The 25,930-nt window shown below is 40.9% G+C and overlaps 1 protein-coding gene across 5 annotated transcripts in view; it reads left to right on the top strand.

Moving 5' to 3' along the window:
- Nucleotides 1-25,930, top strand: part of TTLL5 (tubulin tyrosine ligase like 5) — a gene marked incomplete at its 3' end in the record, with an annotated part of 304,702 nt that overhangs the window by 54,193 nt on the left and 224,579 nt on the right. For 3 of the 5 annotated variants that reach the window (XM_082648276.1, XM_082648272.1, XM_082648273.1), the window contains exons 9-15: nucleotides 1,489-1,590; nucleotides 3,404-3,495; nucleotides 4,266-4,373; nucleotides 15,923-16,004; nucleotides 17,604-17,665; nucleotides 18,835-18,929; nucleotides 21,702-21,743. In XM_082648276.1, coding sequence (XP_082504402.1) covers nucleotides 1,489-1,590; nucleotides 3,404-3,495; nucleotides 4,266-4,373; nucleotides 15,923-16,004; nucleotides 17,604-17,665; nucleotides 18,835-18,929; nucleotides 21,702-21,743 — 583 coding nt within the window. The remainder of the gene's footprint in view (nucleotides 1-1,488; nucleotides 1,591-3,403; nucleotides 3,496-4,265; nucleotides 4,374-15,922; nucleotides 16,005-17,603; nucleotides 17,666-18,834; nucleotides 18,930-21,701; nucleotides 21,744-25,930) is intronic. The other 2 variants (XM_082648275.1, XM_082648274.1) reach the window with 1 other exon arrangement.

Raw genomic sequence — 25,930 nt, 5'->3', positions numbered from 1 at the left:
GCCTGCCTGGGCCCCCTTCGCATTTCACAAGAATTCAGAGAATGACTATTTCCCGCTTGATTGGAGGATCTCTGACGAAGGAAGATTGGGATGTATAGGTAAGGTTTACCCACCACGGAGTGACATGGGTGAAGTTAAGCGATAACTGCCGGAAGTTTCTGGAAAATCTGAGGTCCTTCTCATGCATAGACGTAATGCTCATCAGACTCTTGCCCCTTAGCCATACATGCCTGGTCAACATTTTCTCTTGTCCACATCCTTCTTCCTGGCCTCATGTTTGTTTATTTTAGTTTTGGGGTTTCTTTTTTGGTTTGTTTTTTTTATTTTTCCTTTTTCCACTCTTCTTTCTTTGGCTCTTGTAGATTTCTAGTACAGGGAATTAGGGAGCAGAGATAGTGGGTGAATGAGAAGAAATAGAGGAGAAGAAAAATTTTAAATGCTGCCCTTCAATGTGGTAAAAATTCACGTTGACTTCATAGTCTGAGTAAGCACATGTAAATAATTTGTAAATCATGTGAAAATAAACTTGTGGCCTTCCAGGATTTTTTTTCACACACTTGGTTGTGCCTCTGGGGAAAACCACTTTAGCGAAGGGTGATACGGTTAGCGTGGTATGTAAACAGGGTGATATTTACCATAACCGTTCGCCTCGAGTGTACTTTTGTTGATGCTGAGCATCACTGGAAAGTTTTCTCTTTCCTCGGCTACTTCCTTCAGAGGCACATATATTTTATACTTCGGTCTTCTTTTGACAACAGTCCAGGATATCAAATTGCTGCTCTGTTTTCAGTGGGCTCCGTGTTTAATCCCCCTTTTCGCCGTCATTCCAAATTCAGGAATTAATCCACTCTACACTCGTATTTATGCTGTTCTGCAGACTTAGGCTTTGTATGCTGTTAATGCTGCCATTACTGTTCTCTTAATTTTATAGATCAGTTCTGTTTTTTCCTATGGATGTGAGTTCTAAGTCTTTATATTATTATGCTGTCCTTTTTTTCTTTTTGCATAATATTTTCCATAGAATGCTTTAGTACCAGGCACTGTGTAGGCACTCAGGTGTTTCTTGACAGGCTAATGTCCCATCATCCACAGCATCCTATACACGGTTTCCTTGACTGTGAATAACTTTGTTTTCACTTTTCATCTTTCCTATCCGTCTAAGGTTCTGTATCAAAAAAGCAGCATCTCGTGGTTAAGAACGTGGGTTTTGGAGTCAGTGTGATTTGGGGCAAGTCACTTTATCTTCCAGATCATATTTTAATGTTCATATCTGTTTTAAAAATTAGACATAATGGTACCTCCTTCAGAGAATTGCTTTAATGATTGAATTAAATGTGATATTGTACATGAAACACTTAGCGTGGGGGTTGGCACTTAATAAGCACTCAGCATTTGAGGAGGATGCCACCTCCCTGCATTAACATCTCATTGATCCTGTATTTTATCGAAGCCCTGTTCCTGACATTTAACCTGTGCCTTTTCTTTCAGGTTTGCCACCGTACGATATGACCAAGGAACCAAGAATATTCGGAACCAGTTCATGCACCTGACCAATTACAGTGTGAATAAGAAGAGTGGAGACTATGTCAGGTACTGGCTGCGCCTGAGCCAGGAGCCAGGGAAGTCGGTCTCCGAGGCAGACATTGGAGAAGTGCAAAGTTAACTTGTTGCACTGGAGGAAAACTTTACGCTCATATCCATGTAACTTAGAGCTATTGGAGTCATTTCATGTAGTTTTGAGGCTTACCTGCTACAGCTTCTCTATTGCTTGCCCACCTACAATGTCCCCTTTCTCCACCAATATATGCCTTCCTTCCCGAGTTTCGTCTGCCTCATTGTCAAGTTCCCTCACTTGACTTAGAGGTAGGAATTTTATAGGCATATGGAACTTTTTCGAAGTCAAGAAATTAGGTCATTTCAGCACTTGGCAAAATGTATCAAAAGCTTCAAAAATGCTTGTGCCCTTTGACCCAGTAATTCTATTTCTAGGAGCTTAACCTTAAGAAATAAAGGACTTATACACAAGATTAGAAACAAGAATGTGCATCACTGTACATTGTCAGGTGGAAAAAGCAAGTTACCACACAGTACATGCAATTTAATTTCTTTTTTGAATATGTAAGATAACTAAAGCTGTTTTTCCCCCCCGAGGGGGTGTGGGAGAGAGAAGAAAACTAGAAGGATATATCTTAAAATGTTAACAGTCTTTAACTATAATGGATGGGATTTTGGGTGGGGGATGTCTGTCTTCTTCTTTGTACTTTTATGTTATTTCCTAAGTTTTTCTAAAAGAAACACTTTTATGATTGGGGGAAAAAACGTTAGGAATAAATTAAATAAAAAAAGAAATGAGGCCATCTCAGAAAAAGATTCAGTGGAACGGAGTACCAGCCCAGCTGTGTGGAAATATTCTTTCTGCTGTGTTTTCTTTCATCCTGATAATTTTGCCAGAAACTGGAAAAATAAAAAAGAAACCCAAACAGTTACTTTCTACTCAGACTAAAAATAGGTGCCTAGAAGGTCCAAGGAAAAAAAGAAAGGAATCTGGAAGTGATGGCATAGTTGCCGAAGCTATATAGATTTCATTGCGTGTCCTGTGACCGGTGTTAGGAATTGGTTGAAGATGCAATATCTTGCACTTTGGAAGATGAGCAAAGATGCAGCTGGTGGGTTGCGGGGTGGTGATAGGGAATAAGGGGGCAGCTGTAAAATACAGGTTTCAGATTGCAAGACCCTTCCAACAATCTGGGAATGTGCCCTGTTTGCCACTTTGTTGCTGTAGTGGTGGTGTACTTCATTACTTCTGTTGTTGCTCTAGTGCATTCTCCCTTGGGTGATACCTCAAAAGGTATCCAAAAAAGCCGTGTCTATCACTAGATAGAAGGGAGCTCACTTCAGAGGCCAGCGCAGTTCTGTCCAGGGTTAACTCATTAAAATGCTGCGCTAGATTAGCTTACTAGCCCATCTAGACTCAGTTCTGGTCTGAAAATGGCATTAGAGGCCGGTTTGTGGGCTCATGTGACATTTACCTCAAAGACAAGGTTAGTATCCCCAAGCATTTCAATGTGTTAATGTTTTGTAGCCATTCTTAAATTTGTTTACATTCTTTCACAAATTTCTTCTACTGGTTCATGATGCATAATTGTTTGGTTAAGGAGGAATTTGCCTTCCTTTCCCCTACCCACCTCATTAAGGCAAGTTATATGCATTTTCATTTCAATGGAAGAAACTGGTACAAAAGCGTATATGACAAAAAAGGACCAAGAAAAAGTGGGTGAGTGGAAGTCAGCAAAGGGAATATTTTTCTAAAGACCGATAAGGAAAGAAGGCTATTTGTAAAAAATCTTGTTTCTAGAGCCAGGCCTAGTTGCATATGTGACATTGATCCATGAATTTGTTTTAGTTGTGATGATCCGGAAGTGGAGGATTATGGGAACAAATGGAGCATGAGTGCTATGCTTAGGTATCTGAAACAGGAAGGCAAAGATACAACTGGTGAGTACCAGGGCTTTTTCCTTTTTGACTTCTCTTCTTCGTATAACTGTACTATTATCTCTAACCAGGAGTCATTCTCTCGAATTCTAATAGTGTTGCTGAGATGTCTGATGGGATCATTGTTCTTGGTGTTAATTTTTCCTGCCCTTTACAAGATGGAGAACAACAGGCTTACTTACCATGGCTCCCCAAATCCCTTCTCTTGTTTCTAGTTTGGAAGACAACTTTTTCCTTTAGTTTTTAGGGAATTTATCCTTCCTGAATGTCGAACTGCTCACTAAAATATGGTCAGCTTTTTACATAACAAATTGTCTATCTCCATATTGGCCCTGAGTTCACATTTTCCTAAGGCGATCTCTTTCATTCCTGCTTGATGAATTGGAGAATGGACAGTGTCAAGTTTGAGTACAAAGGCTTGGAATCAAAATGGACACTGTCGCTGAGCCTTGAGCAGAATGGGAAGCAGTGTGCCGAAAGGCCTATCTCAGTCCACAAAGGGAAGGGTGAGAGGAGGAGAGTGAGAAGCGGGGAAGGCTCCTTTTCCAGTCTGTGTCTATCTCTTGTCATAGGAGACCACTTGAGTACATCCCCCAGCACCTCCATTCTTGCCTGTGTCCCTCTGTTCACAGATATGCCTCCTCCTGGAGCACCCATTTGTAAGACTGCCACATGGAGACTTCTTTGAATGAGCACATGTGCTGTTATAATTATATTGTGTTCTGGAATCCAGTCCTAATCCATGCATTATAGTGGTTTTTTTTCTTTTGTAGCATTGATGGCCCATGTAGAAGACCTGATCATTAAGACTATAATCTCTGCTGAACTAGCTATTGCCACAGCCTGTAAAACTTTTGTTCCTCATCGCAGCAGTTGTTTTGGTAAGGAGACTCAAGAAGCTTAACATATTTTGTGAAAAGGGGCTTGGGAAATTGGGATGGGATACTGGGGTAGAGAGGCTTAGTGATTCTACAAGAGTAAAAGGTATGTGGTGGACTTTTATTTCTTTCTAAACTCACGTAGCGTATGAAGAGGCCGGTGGTGAACTTAGTTGGAGGTCCCCTGAGGACTAACTAGCTTTCGGTGTGGGAAGCAGGGATTGTAACTAAAGTGTGGGTCTCTTTGTCAGAGCGCAATCAGAAAAAGTCTGCAACAGACTGTACAGGAATCCAGCTCTAACAAATATATTCCAGAGCTCTTTGGCAGCCAGACTGGGAACTGTTCCAAGAAGCTCTGGCTGGTACCAGTATGTGCTTTCTCCCATTTTCCAATGGCTCCTCCTTTTTGTTTTAGTCTTCTTTCTGGTGGGTTCCCCACCCCCACCCCTTCTTTCTTCCCTTCCTCTTCCTCCTCCCCTTCTCTTCTCTCCCACCCCTAATTCCCTATTTGCACAGAGAAGGAGTAAGAAGCAGATCACAACTACTGGACCAGGAAGCCTGTTGCTCACTGACCGGCTAGTTGTGACTGTAGCACCGAGGGTGCCTGCCCCCGTTTGCTGTCTGTGTGGATGTGAGTCCTTAGTGATTGCTGGTATGCATGTCTGTGCAGTCACACAGGCTTTCAGCAGGTGGCAGGCTGTGTTAGTAAAACACAGTAGGGTCATTGATGGGGGGATAATTAAAGGAATACAGTAGGAGACAGCGTAACAGAGAAGTAAAGAACATGGGCTGTAGAGCCTGACAGACTTAGTTTGAGACCCATTTGTACCCCTTATTAGTTTTCTGATTTTCAGCAAGTTACTCTAATCCTGTTTCCTCAACTATAAAATGGCAGTAATGATGGTTCCTACCTTCTAAGTGTACCTTGAAGGGCAAATGAGATGACGTACGCAAAGCACTATTTGTACTCCATAAAAAGTTTTTTTTATTATTTTTATAATTAGACATTATAATTCTTGATCTCTTTAATCGATTATCATAACAGCTTGTACTTGAGGGGCACTAAACAAAGGGAAGTGTTGAGACTCTGAATAGAAGATGGTAGATAAACCAGGACCTAAAATTATACAGGCAAAGAAGAGGTTATGATATGTGTATATCTTCTTAAAATGCAAATATGTTCATGTCTTCTAAAACCCTTAAATGGCTCCCTAGACTTAACTTGTAAATAGATACTTGATAGGACTTCAGAGCTTCCAAGGATCTGACCCCAGCTGACTTTTCTAGAATTCCATTTCCCCTCCTACGCCTTAGAATCCAGTGGTGCCACTGAGGACTCCATGCCTTTGTGCCTCTCTGTAGGTCCTGCAGTCCAGCTAGACTCTGCCCCTGTCTGCCCTACACACTCCTCTTTATATTCTGAGACTCAGCTTGACGTCTCCTCCAGGAACGCTTGCCTAACAAAGTGCCCTGTTGCGTCTCCTCTGTCCTGCTGTTCTGTACTTGTTCCATTATGTTCTCTTCCTACCGGTAGTCACTGAGCTTATCGTCTTGAATTCTTAGTAGTCATTGTGTCTCTCCTTCCACTCTCACCCTGTTTCTGCCGAACCAAACCTTTTATCATCTCTTTTCCTAACCCTTTGCCTTTGCACCTGCTTTATCCTGTGCCTGAAATATCTTTCTCATGTTACTTTACCTAAAAGATAACTGACATCTTTTCAAGATAAAGTCAAGTATCACTTCTTCGGTGACGTTTTCCCTAAGTCTTCCCATCAGAGTTAGCCACCTCGACCCCAGCACTCTGTTCAGTCTCCAGCGACGCCTGCATGTCCTTTAGTTCCTGTTTACGTGTCTGTCTCCCCCACTGGACTGGAAGCTCCTTGAAGACAGCAACAGCGTCTCCCTTGTTTTTGCGCCTTCTGTGCATAGCAGCGTTTTTTGCTATTGAAGGATGTCCGGGAAATGTTTGTTGAATGAATGATTGGTCTTGATTTAATTGCCTTTTGGTGGCCTGACAGTAGGCTTCCGAATGGATCTGGTGTGGTAAGGGCCAGGGGCTCTTAGAATTATTGCAGACTTTTTGAGGAGGGAGTGTGGGAAATATGACTCCAACTGCAAAAACCTTATTAGATTAAAAAAAAATTAAACATTTCTTTTCTACATCTACTTGGCTCTTCTGTGAGAGTAAACTTCTAGTAGCTCTTAATGTAAAAATCTCTGTTCTGGAAATCATCACAAGCTCTTCTGAATGTTTCCTTTTCTATTTTATTTCATTACCAGATTGCCTTTTGGAAGCTTAAGAATTTCTTGACCTTAATGGCATTAGAAGTTCTGATGTGAGAGAAGCAGTGACTTTCTCTGACTCAGTGAAATGCCGCCTAAGACTATTTCATCAGCCATGGGTCTCCAGCCCCCTCCCTGCTTGTGTTCAGTTTTAATAAACTGAGTGCATCTGGAGTTTTTTAAACTGTTGACTATCTTCTTGGCTTTTGTGGTTCTAACTCCACTTCCTGTCAGCCCTGGGATTTTGTGTGCTTCGTTAACTTCCCCCATCAGAAATGATTTTGTATACGTGTGTCTATTTGTGTGAATCTCTTTGCCTCCCACTGGTTCCCAGCCTCCCCCGGGGTTTAAGTTACAAGGAATAATCTGGGTTTTTTCTTTTGTTTTTCATTTGTTTTAGAGTAAACAGGAATTGAGAGCTTCCCAGAAGAATTTGGCTTGAACAGAGCATTGGTGTTGTAGAGGAAGCTAATAGTCTGGTGATGGGGTTCACTATATTCTTTTGGTTGTTGTTTCTGCCTTTCCACATTACATGGATCTTTGCCAGAAGCATTCCATTCGTATCTAAGTGTTTCTGGCCTATGATTTCTTTCCCACCCTCCCACCTGTAGTGTCCAGCTTTGTTTCCAGGTACGGTCAATATTCCCATTCCTTTGTTTATTTATGTAGTTAACTTTTCTCAGTGCCTGCTGTGTTCAGGGTGTAGATTATGAGTTTGTTCCTCTCAAACCAAATTTTACATGGGATGATATATACAGATACCTGCATTGTATTAATAGCATTTAAGTGTAGGCTTAGGAACCCTCACAAACTACCAGAAACTTAGCCATTTGATGCTTTTTAATAGATTTGTACATCCGGAAAGGACCTCAGAGAATAATTAATCCATATAAAGAAATTGAGGCCCTGAGAAATTAAGACCCTTGCCTCAGGTTCTAGAGCTACTGAGTGGGAGAACTCAGATGAAAGAGACTCAGCTTGGAGAAAGGGGGTCAGAAGATGGGTTTTGGCAATCAAGTCATCTTGGTCATAAGACTCTTGATCAGTAGAACTTTTGATGCCTCTCCCAATAAAACAGACTTTTGACAGTCTAATTTTTACTGCCTTCAGAATTCTGAAAATGTGGTACCATGTGAAGTATATGCTTAAACAGCAGCCCTATAAATAGGGTTGCTTAGGAAATTGGCGCTGTGAGATTACTGGCTATGAGAGCAGCTTTTTGTTTTTTTTTTTTTTGAACAGTTGGAGAAAAACAGCCCCAAACAGGATGTTAGCTATCCTTTAAAGATGCTGCTGCTGACAGTGGTTTCATCTATGTGTGTGAGGATGGCTGAAGTGACAGGCTATGACCATGGTCCTCTCTAGCCTGAGAGCGTATGAACCAGCTGTCCTGCCACTTGTAGACTTGATCAGACTGGCCTTGTTTAGGTAAGACCAGTGACATCTTTGTTCAGGACAAACCGTGCTCAGTATACCGTGTTATGTTGGATGGTTGCTGGTTTGGCCTTTTATTGGTATTGTTTAAGACCATTTCACAGGGTAAGCTGACATCCTTAAAGTGGGAGTGTCCGTAAATATTTGTTGGAGGACTGGAAGTAGGCAGCATACATTTTATAATGGAAACTACTTGACCAACAAGAAAAATAATGAAAGTCATCAAACAGTTCACTTTTTGAGATAATTTTCTTTTCTGGCTTATCTCATGCTCCTGTTTAGATGGGAAGTTTACTGTAGAAGGGACTTAGAAGAAAGTACCTACTGTTTGTCAGGCACACTTCATTGGTTATTTCCTTTAGTCCTCTTAAGAGTTTTGTTGGTGTTTAGTACTCATGTTTTATAGACAAGGAAAACAGATTCAGAGAGGTTAAATTATTTGTCCCAGGTCATGCTGTTAATAAATGGCAAAGCCAAGTGTGAGAGCCAGGTCTCTCTGGCTCATTTTCCACCCACATAAAGACAAGTTCTGATGTGTCCAGCCATTTTTGGCATGCTCCATATCCTGGATTCTCCTTCTGCTCTCCTGTAACTAGATCTCAGGAAAAATGATGTCATCCTTTTTAGCAGATCAGGCCTAAAAAAGGGTACTCTTTCTGCTCTAATCAGCAGTACCTAGTTCTAGATATTCCTCTCAAATCTACCTTTGCATATGGTAGCCAGATACCATATTGATTTATTGGACTAGTTAACAAATTGGCTCTGGACTTTTTCTTTTATTTAGTTCATTTTCCTGTGGGATTTTGGTCTGTTTTTTTTTCCAGATTTTCCTTCTGGACCCCAGATAAAGACTTCCTCCCTAGGTTTTCAACTCCAATCCACAGCCAAGGTGAAAAGAATTTCCTTCATACAATAGCATTTGACTGACAGCAAGAACTGGCTAATGTCAGCACTTTCCAATTTCAGGGATTACAGCTTCAGCTGGGACTTTATTTCTGGGGCGGGTTAGTGGGTTGATTCCAAAACTAGTGGTGTGACATGTTTAGTAATCTCTTAGGACCTGGATGCATTGTTATTTCCCTATCAAATCTTTTCTTCCTCCCTCTCTAGACCATCTTTTATTAAGTTTTTCCTTAATATGTCTTAATATGTAAAAATCTTAATGAGAATTTCTCTTATTTTCTTGATGATTGGTGGCTTTATTATGAGTATTAAGTTTATTATGAGTCTTGCAGTTAAGGTCATTTTTGGGAAGTAGCTGCAAATCATTTTGTCTTTCTCAAAAATTGTAGTGTTTTACATTAAAAATTTTTTTAATTAAAAAATTTTTTTTCTTCTCTTTTTTTTTTTTCTATCAGTATTTTCTTGATTGCTCCCTATGTGCTTTGTGTAGTGCAGACTGTTTGCTATAGAGCAGTGCACGAGACATGGCCCCTGCCCTCGGGTAGTGGGGAGAACCAGACATGAAATGACACAGGACAGCACAAGCAGCAGAGTGACTCGGGTGCTCTCGGAATACACCAGGAGTTACCAGCTATGCCTAGAGGAGCCAGGGAAAGCCATTCCTAGCAGAGGGAATATGACATGCAAAATACAGTGTCATGACACGATGTGGCATGTTCTGAAATGGAAAGTTCAGTGTGACTAGACGTAGCCTGAGTTGGATGAGGTGACGAGTGATAAGGTTATGGAAGTAGTTTGGGGACCGATTGTAGAGGACTGGCACATTTAAATTTATCTGCAGACAATAAACAGCCATCAGAGTTGTTTGAGCAGTGGAACAACAGGATTATTATTTTTCCTTTAACTTTTATCATGACTTGACCCAAAGCTTGGTGTGACAGAATTATAACACAGGGAATACTGTACGACATTATTAGAAGTGCCTAATTTAAAATCCTCCAGGAACCAACTTGACATCAGCGTCTGTTGCTGGGCCAATTCACTGCCTGTCTTTCTGACTGTTAGGTGTGTGTCTTAGAAAGGTAATTCTGGGCTTCCCTGGTGGCGCAGTGGTTGAGAGTCCGCCTGCCGATGCAGGGGACGCGGGATCGTGCCCCGGTCTGGGAAGATCCCACATGCCGCGGAGCGGCTGGGCCCGTGAGCCATGGCCGCTGAGCCTGCGCGTCCGCAGCCTGTGCTCCATAACGGAAGAGGCCACAGCAGTGAGAGGCCTGTGTACCGCAAAAAAAAAAAAAAAAGAAAGGTAATTCTGATGGCCACATGGAGAATGGACTACAGTGGGGAGAGACTAGTGCTAGGGAAATGATTTGGTGGTAGGAGGTACCCAGTGATAATATACACTCAGTCATGTGACCCAGCACTCCCACTCATAGGTATTGACCCAAGAAAAATGAAACCATACGTTCACACAAATGCCTTTACACGAACGTTTATAGCAGTTTTATTCATAATCGCCTAACATTGGAAGCAGCCCAAATGTCTATCAGCTGTTGAACAGATAAGCAAATTGTGGTCCATAAAATGGAATACTACTGAGCAGTAAAAGGAATGAATTACACTACTGATATGTGTGACGACATAGATAAATCTCAAACGCACAACGCTAAGTGAAAGAAGCCACTCTCAGAAGGCTACATACTGTGTGATCCCATTGATTTGACTTTCTGGAAAGGGCAAAAGTCAGATCAGTGATTGCTGGTGGATGGGGAGTGAGGACTGACTGCAGTGACAAAGGGAATACTTGTGATAGAATTGTTCTGCATATCCACTGTGATGGCACTTAAATAACTATACATTTGTCAAAACTCATCAAACTTTATAATTTAGAAGGGTAAACTTTATGTAAATTATACCTCAGTAAACCTATCTTAAAACAAAAAATAAAGATAGGTGGATGAACCTCAAAAACATGCTAAATGAGAGAAGCCAGACTCAAAAGAGTGTATGCTTCCATTTATATGAAACTCTAGAATAGGCAAAAATGATCTACGGGATAAGAAATAAGAATAATAGTTGTCTGGGGGTGAGGCGGCAGGGAGCAGGGTATTTGCCAGGGAGGGCACGAGGGATCTTTCCGGGGTGATGGAAATGTTCTGTGTGTGTTGATATGAGTGTGGGTTACATGGATGTATCAAGACTCACCAAATAGTACACTGAAGGTCTGTCCATTTCATTAAATATATAAATTTTACCTCAAAAGGGAATATAGAAGAAAGGCTGGATTAAAGAGAAACAAAGAGAGAAAGAGATCTGGTAACGTGATGGATTGGGGAGGTGGTAAAGAGAGTGTTTCTAGCTTTGGAGACGAGCGCTTGGGGTTTTCGAAGATGAAGAATAATGAGAAGCCAGACAGGTTTTGGGAGAAGATAACGAGCTGTGTTTTGTTGAGTGTTAAGCACCTGTGGGATATCCTAGTGAAGATGTCTGCAAGGCATTTGGAATTATGGATTTGGTGTCCAGGAGACACTTGACTAAAGATACAGATTTGAATGTCATCATCATAATGTTAATTGCAGCCATGAGAATACACGAGATCACCCGAGAAGAGAAGAAGAACTGAGAAGGAAAGAGACCCGAGGATGCTACCCTGAGCAAGCCTACCAATGACTAGCTGGGCAGGAGAGAAGGAATGAAAGAAGGAGAGAAAGGAGGAGGACAGTCAGAAGAGAGCAGTGTCCTGGAACCAAGGGAGAGGGAAGTTCCAATAAGTAAGAGTTGTCAACAGTTTCAGATACTTGGGCTTAAAGCAGCAAGGTGGTCTTTGGGGATCACAGTGAGAATAGTCAATTATTAAAGAGTGGCAGCAGAAGCAAATTGTTATGGGCCAGGGAGTCAGTAGGCGTTAAGAAAGTTAGATTGCTTTTTCAAGAGGCTGCTTGAGGGCTTCCCTGGTGGCGCAGTGGTTGAGAATCCGCCTACCAGTGCAGGGGACATAGGTTCGAGCCCTGGTCCGAGAGGATCCCACGTGCCGCGGAGCAACTAAGTCTGTGCGCCACAGCAACCGAGCCTGCGCTCTAGAGCCCGCGAGCCACAACTACTGAAGTCTGTGCACCTAGAGCCCATGTTCCACAACGGGAGAGGCCACCACAATGAGAAGCCTGCGCACCACAGCAAAGAGTAGCCCCTGCTCAACGCAACTAGAGAAAGCCCGCACGCAGCAACGAAGACACAACGCAGCCAAAAATAAAATAAATTAAAAAAAAAAAACGCTGCTTGAAAGAAATAGGGGGTAAGGGCGCTAATGTAAAATACGAGGTGGAGTCAGGCTTCTTACCGTTCACTAGTCACATTTTCAAGTTTGTTTTGATTTGGCTGGGGGCTGAAGGAAGTATACCTCACCAAGGAAAATTTTCTTGAGGAAACATTGTTGAATAAGGTGGTAGCAGCAGTCCTTTAAAAACACTTGCTTTTCAGTCACGATGAAGACAATGCAGAGGAACAAAGAAAGTAGCTCTCAGAACTGGAAAAGCCTAGCTTGCCTACACCTTTAAACGACAGGAACACTGGTGTATCTCATCCTGGATACTGAATTTTTGAAATTGTAGACACTGCTGCTAAAACACACAACATTAAAAGGTGAGGAAATTTAATATCCTCAGTACAACCTATTGATACTTTTTACCGTTTAAAATCTTTAATGTCCTCAGAAAAGACCAATCGTCAGTTAAAAGGGTCATTATAAGGACTCTAGTAGCCTGCCAAGGACCCAAATGCTTTTGATTAAGCTGAGTTGATTGTTGTAAGAGATAAACCTGATACAAATGCTCTCTTTTTTCACCCCAGTCCTCTCCCCCAGTTCCGCCTCTCAGGTGAGCTGGGCTTTGCGCTGTGTTGCAGTGCTATCACATACCCGACCCTCAAGTGATGGTAGATCCAAGCCTGGTGCATGTACAGATGTCAGTTAGATTCAAAGCTGATTTTGAGATCGTTTAGCCCTGGTGGGATTTATTCACCTGAGTGAAAATTAAGTTGCACTGTAAAGGGTGTTTTCTTTCTTTGGGTTGTTTTTTTGTTTTTGTGTTTTCCTTTCCCCTTACTTTCCACATTATTGGTTCTCAGCCTTTCAGCTTAGATTCTTGGAATCTGCCTCTTAACTGGGGAGACAGTAAAGTAAATGTGTCGGTTGCTTACTGTGAGGTGTTTAAATAATGGGTCTTATTGTTCGTTTTTCTGATTTCAATTTGTGTTCATTTGTGGCTGATTCTGCAAATCTGATCAATATGTGCACCAGTCATTATTCTCACTCCATTCCTTAGCTATTATTATTATTATTAATATTACCACTTTATGAAATAATTGAATCCTGTGCTTTAGCTTTTAAAAACTGAAGAGAATGTTATTTTTCTTGAATCAGACTCATTATACTTTCTCTGCTTGTGTAATTCTAACATGGATTTGTAGTTTTTGTAATTAGGTTTTTCCTTTTAAATGCCTTTACTAGTGCTGTATCATAGAAAGGGGGGAATATACCATGGGATGACTGAAGATCAGGTTATGAGAATGTACCAGCTATAAAAGCTATGAATGTGCTACCAAAAATAAGATAGGTAAAGGAGCTTTCTTTTCTTTACACCTTTAAAGTATAGATAGTATATGATTTTTGTGTGGTTTACATGAAGGTGAATCCTATCTCAGACTCTCATAGTTTGTGATTATTTTTGCAAATTAAATGGAATCCTAAATAAGTACTATGGAAACCAACTCCTTCATGCAAACTTTACCTGAGAGAGAATTTGAATATGAATGTCTACCTGAATCTATATTGCCTAAATAGGAATTCTGGGTATAGGTTAGCTGAGCATATGGAGATTGACAAATGGTGATTAATAAAGAGAATAGGGGAAGCCAGAGGGAGCTAATAAAGTATCAGAGAGAGAGATGATTCCCCCACGCTCCACAGTGAATAAAAGGTGGTGTGGTAAGGAGGATCCAGGTCTCTAGATTCCCATTACACCAGACTTCATGTTCTAGAAGAGAATCTTTGGCACCAGCTTTTTAGAAGCCTACATTTGTTCTATGTTTTTGAGAGGATTGAGAAATGGGGAATCCTTCTTGAAGTAAAGAGATGTGTTTCAAAGTGAATTTCTGGAAAATACCTGGTTGTGTTCCATGGCTGTGAGCTGTGTGGCTTATGACCTCTGGTCGAACTGTAAGGAAGCTAGTCTTTTCTCTTGGGAAGAAGGTGTGTGTAAACAGTTTATCTGAGGGACACAGAGTGGGATGTTTGGGAACGAGTGGGGCTTCTGAAAGTCTGATGTATTTGATGTATGTATACTAAGGAGGGCTGTGGAGAGGGCCTCATTTTTGTTTTCTTCTTTAATATTTATTTATTTGGCTGTTGTGGGATCTTTATTGCGGCCTGCGGGATCTTTCGTTGCAGTACGCGGGCTTCTCTCTAGTTGTGGCACGCGGGCTCCAGAGCACGCAGGCTCAGCAGTTGCAACATGCAGGCTTAGTTGCCCTGCAGCACGTGGGATCTTAGTTCCCCAACCAGGGATCGAACCTGTGTCCTCTGCTTTGGAAGGCGGATTCTTAACCACTGGACCATCAGGGAAGTCCCCAAGAGGGCCTCATTAATAATAACAATGAGGGATTTCACTGGTGGCTCAGTGGTTAAGAATCTGCCTGCCAATGCAGGGGACACGGGTTTGATCCCTGGTCCGGGAAGATCCCACATGCCATGGAGCAACTAAGCCCATGCGCCACCAAGCCTGCGCTTTAGAGCCTGCTAGCTACAACTACTGAGCCCGCGCTCCACAACTACTGAAGCCCACGCTCTCTAGAGCCCGTGCACTGCAGCTAATGAGCCCATGCGCTGCACCTACTGAAGCCCACGTGCTCTAGGGCACGCGTGCTGCAACTACAGAGCCCACCTACTGCAATTACTGAAACCCACGTGCCTAGAGCCCGTGCTGCGCAGCAAGAGAAGCCACCGCAGTGAGAAGCCCATGCACCACAAGGAAGAGTAGACCCTGCTCACTGCAACTAGAGAAAGCCCACGCACAGCAACGAAGACCCAGTGCAGCCAAAAAAAGTATAATAATGATAATAATGAGAGTAAAGTTTGCCAGCTGAGGTTCCAAAGTTAGCCTCTCATCCCTGCATTCTGGGAGAAGAGCCTGCTAATGGTTCTGGCTTTGGTCTTTGTAACAGTTGGGGACTTAGGGGACAAGAATCAGTAAAGAATCCAGAAGCCATGGAAATTTGATCTCTGGCTCCCTCCTTTATGGCTCGTCACAGTCTTGCTTGGCTGCCACTGGCTCTCTCCTTTCTCTTCTGTCTTTCTGTTTTGGGCCAGTGTATTTTATTTTCTATCTTCAAAGAGGAATTGAAACCATAGAGGGGAAAGAATATGTTTTCTGCTTGGTTGTTTTCTTGACCTAGGTTGCAGAAGTAAGGTCTTGGTTTAAGAAAGTGTGATGGGAAGATCCTAGAGAGGTGCCTTCTGTAGATTTTCCTGTTTTCAGAGTGTGGTGGGGGAAGTAGTGGGGGAGAACAATCTAGGACAAGCCCAAAGCAGCTTTGATATTGGATGCACTTGTTGCATTCTTTTTCCTCACATTTTTTTTTTTACCCTTCCAGACAGCAGCAGAATCATGCTGGTTAACTTCTAGAGTCAGGTCACTTTCTGTGTAGGGCTCAGGAATGTCAATAGAGTGGATGATAGAAACTGGAGTTTTATAGCATTATTTTCTTATTATCTCTAGAACTTGATTTCTCTTGGACTTGAAAGTTCTCTACTTCTATTGCCTCTCGATACTTAGCAAATTTCTAGGCCTTTGATGGGAGTTGGTTGGATTGAACCTTCCAGATCTTTGTTCGCTTGTGGTGTGGAAAATGATCTTGTGTATTGTGTTATGTTGTACTTCTAGAACTCTATGGCTTTGACGTGCTCATAGATTCTACGCTGAAGCCATGGTTGTTGGAAGTGAATCTCTCTCCCTCTTTGGCCTGGTAAGTAGTCTGTTCCATCAACTAGAAAAGGACGAACCTTCAATAAGCAGCTCTAAAACACTTTTTTTTTTTTTGGTCATTTCTCTTGGCGCTGGGAGATTTTTTCCCCATGGTTATTAGATTGAGATGACTAGAATTTCTAAATTTGGGGGATTTGTGGTATATTGTCAGAGTCCATATTGCAACCATGGACCCCTATCTTACTAGTCAATTTGCAATCTCTGTTTACTGTCTTATTGGGCTTCTAAGGGATGCTTCTTTCATTTTTATCCCCAGTGCGCTTCCTCTCGCGCTCTCTTTTTTTAAGCTTTGTAGGTGTTCTGCTAAGGGTAAAGAAATACATGAGATATTGAATTTCCTTCGCCACCAAAAGTTTATACGTACTCTAATCCACATATACCGTAAAGGTACAGAGCTGGGCCTAGGGTAGTGTAGATAATATCTGGTCCTTTTATCCTGTCCACATCCTGGTGTTATCTATCCAAGATTAAAGCCTAAAGACTTCAAACAATCTTTAAAAAAAATTTTTTTAACCTATCTATTGTTTAGAAGAAGGAAAGAAACTTATTTTTCAATACCAGAGAAGATTCTGCTTCTATCTGTGGCTACAGCCAGAGTTTCTGTTAGCTCTGTGCTTCTCTAAACAGCTAGAAAACCCAAGAGATTTATGACAGAGACCACCCAGCTGCTGCATTTTTAACAATGAGAACTTTGGGGAAAATGCCAAGTAATCAAATAAAGACAGACTGACTACTTTGTAGGGTGGGAGTTTGGCTTAACCCCAGTAGTAAGGTATAGCGCTGGATAATACAGATGCTTCAGATGCTGTGCTACACTTTGGTTAAGTCAACGTTTTGCAGATTTCCCAGCAATGTACATTATACAATGTTAGAGAGCCCCAGGATAAGGCATCGGGTCAGCAGCCAGAGGACTCTGGTTTCTGCAGGAACACCTCAACTCCAAAGCCAGTATGGCATCACTGCCATAGGGATGCCCCCTGCTTTCGGACCATGTTGTTTCTGTTTCCATGTGGGTTCCTGCTGCATCATCTGGTGATATTTTGGTATAACTTGTATTTTTTTTTTTTGCCTTCATTTGCAAGCCTGCAAGCTTAAGAAGATGGATTTAGAATGGAAAATGAAGCCTTAAAAAATGTACAGAGATAGCCCAAGTTTCTTCTCTTGCATATGAATGTGATTTGACTATCACAGCAGTAAAAAAAAAAAAAATTGAACGATGGGCACACTCATCAAAGAGCATATTAAAAATCTGAACCTCTCAAATCCACAGTGATAGTGAAGCAGTGTTATGACCTGTGCAAAGTTTGAATTGCACAATACCTTCTGGAATAAAAAGATTGCATGTCAGGGGATAAGCGCCTTAGATCTGGGCCTGCCTTGCAGAGGATGAGTTTGATGCCAGGCTTTTATTTCTAGAATTTTTGCCCAGATGTTTTTTTTTCCCCCATGCATTTGATGTGCTTTATGTGTATCTCCTCATTGACATTTGGTAGCTTTGCTGTATTAAGGCCTATTAGGGGCAGCTATTCTGTTAACCTATAAAATTATTGATTGCTCTTTTCTTTCTTTGTTCTGTTAGTGATGCACCTCTGGACCTAAAGATTAAAGCCAGTATGATTTCAGATATGTTCACTGTTGTAGGTGAGTAGTAGTGTTTTCTGAAAACTCATATAAAAGTTAAGCAGTGCATCCATTTTGTCAGGTTCTGTAGGTGTTGCCAACTGGCAGTTTCTCAGCCATGCTAAATGTTTTGTACTAAAAAATGATATTTTCAGGGAAGTGTTTATATGTTTCTATTCCCCCTGGCTCCATCCTGCCCTGAGGCTGAACCACAACTAGGGCTGAGACCTAATTCCTGGGGCACAGGAATTAGGAGCTGAGGAAGAGAATTAAGCAAAGATCTGGAGAAAATATATTTTTCTCTGAGCTGAGATAGTGAAACCCACTGAAGAGGCTTTGTTACGAAGGAGACTGGCTGTGTTTCTGCTAGGCAGTCTCTACTGGTGTCGGCGCTCTTCTGTAGTGGTTGTAACTGAAGCAGCCAAGGAAGCAATCCCTTTCTGAGTAGATAAGCCAGAACTTTGAGATGGAGATGGGCAGCCAGGTGGGTATGTTTTGGGTTTGGAGTTGTTGTTGTCTTAAGTACTCTAAAAAGACATGATAAAATACACTTGAAATGAACTGACACTTGGTGTACCAGCAAATGCTGTAAAACTTTGCTACCGTGTTCTCCTTAGATGAGAATTTGCTTCCTTTTAGGAAATAAGTGAAATTGGCCGAAGCTTAATTTCTTAAGCAATGGGTAATCTACAAAGCCCATTTTGGAAGCTGCCGATAGACCACCTTTAGCAGTTCCAGAAGTGGATCCTATAACAGGACAAGACCCCTCACTTGCTTCTGGGTTCTCCTGGTAAACAACATTATTTTCCAGTCACCATCCAGGAAGCCACTTTGAAATAACTTGTCTTTATTAACCACTGTGTGTTTTTAAGTGGTGGTTTGCACTTTTACTCTGAAGTTCATCAGAAGTCTACATCTCTTCTTCCATCAGTATCACATTTCAGCCCCCCAGCTCCCCGAGGAAGGCTGGTTTATCTGCATATATTCCTTACTTGTTTGCTGCAGTTGTGGTGGTTCGAAGTTCAAGTGGAGTATGTGTATGGGAGAGTCATGCCTAAACCTCCTGAGGATGGATCTCTGTAACGTTTATGACAGTGAAACTGAGTTTGTCCATCTAAAGGAAAGGTGCAGCTAAATCTGCTAATTTCTTAGAAAATGGCAGGCTTTAATATTTCCCATTCCCCATTCAGGGTTTGTATGTCAAGATCCTGCCCAGCGGGCCTCAACCCGGCCAATTTATCCCACCTTTGAGTCTTCCAGGCGAAACCCTTTCCAGAAACCTCAGGTAAGCAAATTCAGCAACAGGAAGCCCCAAGGAAGCTTATTGCAAAGTGGCAGCTGTTGTCAAGGAGTGAGCAGAAGCGCTATGATTATAAGGTCACTTACAGCCGGAGAATTGGGGGACCATTCTAGACAGGAGGCAGTTATATTCAGCCACAGCTAATAGCTTATGCTTTTAATGCTTTCAAACCAACTTACTCTCTGCTTTTTTCTTTCTTTTCTTTTGGCTTCTTTTTTCATTGTCTTTTCCTTTTTTCTTTTTCTCTCTTTTTAAAAATCACTTTCTGTTTTCTCAAATTGATATGCTCATAAACGAGGCACAGAGAGGGAATCTACAAATTCCTCATCATTACTCTGTTGTATTCTTTTTTTTTTTTAAATTAATTGATTTATTTTTCGCTGCTTGGGTCTTTGTTGCTGTGTGTGGGCTTTCTCTAGTTGCAGTGAGTGGGGGCTACTCTTCGTGGTGGTGTGCAGGCTTCTCATTGTGGTGGCTTCTCTTGTTGCATAGTATGGGCTCTAGGCACGTAGGCTTCAGTAGTTGTGGCTCGCAGACTTCAGTAGTTACGGCTCGTGGGCTCTAGAGTGCAGGCTCAGTAGCTGTGGCTCACGGGCTTAGTTGCTCTGAGGCATGTGGGATCTTCCCGGGCCAGGGCTCGAACCCGTGTCCCCTGCCTTGGCAGGCGGATTCTTAACCACTGCTCCACCAGGGAAGCCCTGCTGCATTCTTTTTGATCTTCAGACTAGCTTCGCAGAGAAGATGCTCAGTTGAAATAGTATCTTCTCTACATGTGAGTCTCTTCACAGGGACCCTCAATGATCATGAGGTGTAGATTGAAGTTAAATGAGATAAATGCCTGCAGAAAACTGTGCATGGGTGTCTGAAACATCATCTGACCCAGTGTGGCGCCAGTCTATGTACTCTGCATTTTTGTTCCAGTTAAACCAATCAGCTCATCATTCTGCCTACCTATTCCATCATCTGATCAGTCCCCGCCCATCTAGACCTGGCTAGTTTCCACTTGTGTTTCTTTGCCTCTAGCGTTTCTTCCTATCCAAAAGGTCCACTTTCCTCCTGTCTTCCCATCTGGATTGATTACCTCACCTGCTCAGAAGTTTGGAGATCGTTTCTTATTAAATCCATTCCACTCTGTCATGACCTTTTCTTTTCATTGCATCATTATTTACTGGTTCTTTATTGCATTGTTTTGCATTCATTGACTTGTTGCCTTTAAATTGTCCAGTACTCCTCTGCTAGATTGTAAGCTCTTTGAGGGCAGAAACAGCTGCTGCTTCTCCCTGTCCCTCCCCTTTCCCTTACTTCGCCCCTCCTATGTTCCCCCTACCGCCACTTTAGCCCTCCACCTCTCCCTTTTTTCCTCCCACTTCTCTTCCTTTTGCTCGCTGGTCCCGTGTAGATTACTGCTACTTCTGTTTGCTAAGCTTATGTACCATTATTTATTCACATAAGTTTTCATTAGAACAGGGTTTACAAACTCAGATGCCTCTAGGGGCTTCAGAGAGACAATGTGAAAGGGTAACTAGGGCCAGGTATGAGACATCTAAGAGTGCTGTGACTGCAGTAAACTGGGCAGTGCATGCTTCCTAGCAAAAGGGCAGCTCTTTTACTTAACGTGCTCTGGCTGATCATTGCCATGCGTGAGTGTGGGCCAAGTGTTGTTAGATCTTCCTACTGTCAAGAGAAATCAGAAATCTTATTTTAAAATACTGGCAACAAGAGTTCAGTTTAAAAACTAATACTTTGCAGATGAAACATAGCATGTCCTTGAGCTGGATTCAGTTTATTGGTTGCCTGTGACCTCTTGCCTTAGAATTATTCCCTATTAGCATTAGTGCTGTGGTGTGGAACAGGGTGAACTATATTTTAAGGGATATTATCTTAGATTAGAAGTGAAACCAGGCAACAGGGTTGTACTTGATCAGTACATCACAGATCAAAGGGTTTTCTTTAATTTTTTTTTTAAATTGCTTTACAAAGGTGTCTTAGTTTCTGCTTTATAACAGTGAATCAGCTATACATATACATGTATCCCCATATCTCCTCCCTCTTGCGTCTCTCTCCCACCCTCCCTATCCCACCCCTCTAAGTGGTCACAAAGCACCAAGCTGGTAGAGGGTTAACCTAGGCGTACTAGGAAAACTGAATTTAGGCAATCGCGTTCCTTTGCAAATTGTTTTCTGCAGTATCTGTGGCAAGAGCCACAGGACTGTGTATAAAGGATTACGAATGTTTCTGTGCATCATTGACAGTTTCTGCAAGTTCCACTCTAGGAGTAGCTGTATGTCAATCTTGGATGAATTGATCCCTTTTCTTAGCTTGCCTGTCAGCTTTTACTGGTGACTCTTTGCACGTAGTGGAGACTCTATTCACTGTTTGTTCTGCATACTGGTGGGTAATGGCATGACTTCATCCATGAGCAGTCCACAGGACACTTACTTAAAGGCTAAAGAAGCTATAGATTACATGTACTGTGTGAGACCATTTTATCAGGTAGAATAGTTAACTTCAGGATCTTCAGTACGTGACAGTAGGATTGAGTTCTCAGTGGTGAGAAGGTGAAACTGGAATGGTTATACCGCAGGAGAATGCAGTGTGAACGATAATAAATGCTCTAATCTTTTAAGAGCAAAATATAGGGCTTTGGCTTTTGCTGTCTGCTTGAAGATTATTTTTGTCACCATAGATGTAGGAGTTGGAAAATACAGGCATGTTAGGAAAAGATAAGGCTTTATTCCATTTTTCTGTCTTTTATAGCATCCAGTATCTGCACAGTTTCAGTCCTCAAGCACCAAACAGGTAAGTTCTGGATCGTTTGGAGATTTCATTCAAAGTTTTATCTCCATTCCCCAAATGAAAAGCCATTTAGCTTCACTGTTTCACAGTACATATTTCATGCACCTGCTTTTTGAACAGTTTAATAATGTAAAATAGAATAAGTGAAAGTGAATGCACAGAGATCTTTTTGGATGTAGTATATAAGAGTAGAGGTTGCAGGAATTTATGAATCCTCTTTTTCTGATGGTGATTATGCTGTGATAGAGGCAGTTGAATTTAAATGATGAACAGAGTTTAGAGGCATATCTATTGTTCTGACCAAAATATTCCAGGAAAGAAATATCATAGTGCACAAGTAACCTTTCATTTGTGCAGACATCTTATGAAACATACCCTTGTCGGTAGCTTAATATTGGAAATGTTTTCACATTGGGTATTGGGCTGTGTTTGAGTTTTTTAACAGATGACTTTTCTTATATGTAGTAATTTGCAGTTTTATGAATCTTAGAAACTCTGCCATATTTGGTGTCTCAGATGCTACGTTTAAAATAAAGACAAAATATGTTATCTCAGTCTCTTAATGATCAGCATTTGTCCTCTTTCTATTCTTGTTAGCAGTATGTGAAATAAACTGTCGCTTTCTTCTGTGCAGATTTTTTTTAACATCTTTTGAAGTGATAGGATTTGATGCTTTGATATGAGTGATGTAGATGTTCTCATTTATAAGTGTGTCACTTGCAATTATTAGTTCTTTAGTAAAAAGCCCCAGTATATTTATTTTGGCATTTGTAGATAGTGTTTCTGGTAAGCTGGAAGCTGGAATTATAACTTTCTTAGCTACTGTTTTTGATAAAGTGATTTACATGGTTTATATGAATCAAAGAAATGAAAAAAAGACTCACTGGCTGTGTTGTCTAGTATTTGGTAACTGATTAGTATGGTTTTGTAACACAAGTTTTGTTGTTTAGTTGGTAGAATTCAAAACTCTGTAATAGTGTTTTGTATTCAGCAGGTACCTAAGTGTGCAAGCTGCTCTCTGTGGCAAACAAAAACCAAGGCTGTTGACTTCAAAGAGCTTGCACTCTAAATATCTCTTGACCTAACCTATTTAAGGAGAACATTAAAGTACTGTTTCATAGCCTTCTGAATTTGACTCCAAAGAAGTGTCTTTGACGTGGAAATCTAATCTTAATGTCCCATTACTCATTTTAATTCTATTCCACCTAGCTCCATGGCTTGAATTGCCATAAGTTGCGAATAACCTGTGGACGAGCAAGGCCTCTCTTTAGTGGTTATTTATTTCAACACTGCTCACATGACACAAAGGCTTTCTGGCTTTATTCAGCCAACCTTAAACATATTGAATTCTTCGACTCTTACTGTCCTTTGCAATGTTCTACCTTGTCCCTATCTTTCTATTAATGAAGCACTCTCAAATCCACAGTAGTTTCATCAGAGCTAAGTGAGAAAAGAGAAGAAACTTTCTGCTCAGGCCATTTAGACCGTGTAAGCTTTTCTTTTTCTGGTGGTGTCAGATTGTGAAGTCACAGTTTTTTGCTTGTTGTCTGATGATTCTCTTTCTACATTTCTCCCTTCCCTTGAATACCTATGGTTCAACATTTTTCACGCCCCAGAAATTACATTTCAGTGTTCAAGCAGGTGATATGGTTTTGTGGGAAGAATGAGGACTTTGAAGTCAGACAGACCTGGGTTCAAATTTGAACTCTGCCAGTAACTGTTAGACCTTGGGCATGTTCCCTTACGTCTCAGGCTCACTTCCCACATCTGTCAAATGAGGATAGTAATACGTACATGGAGTTATGCTGAGAAAGGAATGATCAAAAGTAGGTAAAATATTGGGGATACTTTTGGACACATAGTTTACCCTCAGAAGATTTAGTCTCCTTCATACTTTTGAGTACTGTTTTTTGTTTTTTGTTTCGTTTTGTTTTGTTTTGTTTGCGGTACGCGGGCCCCTCACTGTTGTGGCCTCTCCCGTTGCGGAGCACAGGCTCTGGATGCGCAGGCTTAGCGGCCATGGCTCATGGGCCCAGCAGCTCCGCGGCATGTGGGATCCTCCCTGACCGGGGCACGAACCCGTGTCCCCTGCAGCGGCAGGCGGACTCTCAACCACTGTGCCACCAGAGAAGCCCTTGAGTACTGTTTTGATTTCCCTTTTTGCATTGTCAGTATCTGGTGTTATTTTGATATTCATTTATCTATAGTCATGTCTTTTCACATTTACTGTCATCAACAAATGCAAATCAACCCAATTAAATAAATAATTAATTAATTATTCATCCTCCCAGACATCAATACAGATTCTAAATAATGCTTAATCAGTACCTGATCACTTCCCAACTTGATCCACTGCTTCTTATCTTATCCTACAGTTGCATCTTTTAACTGTGTTCAGCTTTTGTTGGTATATTTTATTTATTATATCATGATGCTAAGTCCTGATTGGAAATATAATTTAAAATAAAAACTATATGAAGTTTTCACAAATGCTTCTCTAAAATCCAAAGACATTAAATATATTTGCTGTATTCCCCCTTTTTGTTATTTTGTCCTAAATATCAAAATTATAAAGCATATTTTAAAATAAATAAGCAGTCTCTGTACTACTATTCTTTATGAGCCCATTAAACTCTAAATGTTTATGGATTTTTTTCTTTTAATATTTGTTCCATTATTTTACTAGGGATTCAAGTTAGACTCACCAGGCGGTAATCGCCAGAAGCATACTTCTTAAATTTTTGAAGATTGGTATCTCATTTTTTTTTTTTTTCCTAATCCTCTGGTACCTCCTTAGTTCTTCATGATTTTTCAAACATAATTGTAAGTGGTTTTGGTAAATTTTTTTGTTTTTAAAGCCAGTTCTGTTAATAGCAAGATGCATGTCTCTCAGACCTGCTGACTTACATTTAGTACAGATTTTCAGATGCTGCATATCTTTTTTTACTGTAACACAAACCTACTTACTTGCTTTTTTTTTTCCCCCTAATTTCAAAGTAGTATCATTATATGTAAGCTGGTTATCATTATATGTAAGCCTTCTCTATTAGCCATTTTTGGTCTGTTTCCACCCAGATTTATTCATATGTGGTTTTTTTGTTCATTTTCTTTTGTTTGATAGAACTGATTCATTTTGCTTTTTAAACTTGACTTTTTATTTTCTGAGTGGCAAGATGCATCACATATAAATTGAGCTATTTCTAGTCCATGTATTTTTAACACAGAATTCTAAACTTTGTAAAGTTGCATTGGGAGGCTTTTTATTCTTTGTATGTGTTCTCTGTCAAGCAGATTTTTTTTTGCCCCTCAATTTTGATATCTTTGAGGATACCTCACCGTTTTTTTTCATATTCTACCTCTTGTCCAGTTCTCCTTACTGGTACTTGCCAGCTTTCTTTAGGGTGAGAACCATTTCTCTGATTCAACACCTGTTTCTTACTGCTGTGAGTGGGGGCAGGTGATTCCCTGTCTCAATAATTTCACATTCTCAGCCAGTTCTTCCCTAGCAATGAAGGTTAGATGCATATTGGTTTCTTCTCTGGGTATATTTCTGAGTCCTACGTTGTACTAATTATAATTTAACAACTTTGATGCATGTTGCATGGTAGAATTTTTACTGAGACAGTTTAAAGTCTATCTGAGAACCCAGTAGTTTAAATCTTGTGTAACTAGCCAGGGGCAATGGTTCCCTTTAAGTTTAGAGGAGCTTTATTTCCTTAGTGTATTTAGTCAATCCATTGGAGTATGTGGATGTATTCTATCCACTACCCAGAGAACATAGCTGAGCTGATGTGCCCAAAGTCAAAACCACAGAATGGCTTGTATTTGAACTGCTTTGCTCTTGACAGTCCTGATGGCCTTTCAAATCATTCTGATTCCTTTTTTTCTTTTGCTTTGCTTTTAATTTCCAAGTATCTCCTTGGCACTCATAAGCATTTCTGGTTTTTTTCTTTTTAATTATTATACCATCTTCTCCCCTTTTCCCTCTGCTTTTTCTCTCATCTGTGTCTATAATTCATTTGTTAAGAGTTCATTTCATTAATAAATATTGGTAGGTTTCAACCAGTGGTCTAGGATAGTAATGCTTTGTTGTTCCTGTATAAATACATTCCTGTATAAACCAGTACAGCAGATATTATGTAGATTTAAAAAATTCTCTCGTCTCAAATTTATTGAAAAGCTGAGATTGG

The sequence above is a fragment of the Grampus griseus genome (genome assembly GCF_964374135.1).
Source record: "Grampus griseus genome assembly, chromosome: 2".
Classification (NCBI taxonomy): domain Eukaryota; kingdom Metazoa; phylum Chordata; class Mammalia; order Artiodactyla; family Delphinidae; genus Grampus; species Grampus griseus.
Note: the sequence above shows the minus strand (reverse complement) of the source record. Positions and strands in the feature narration are given on the sequence as shown.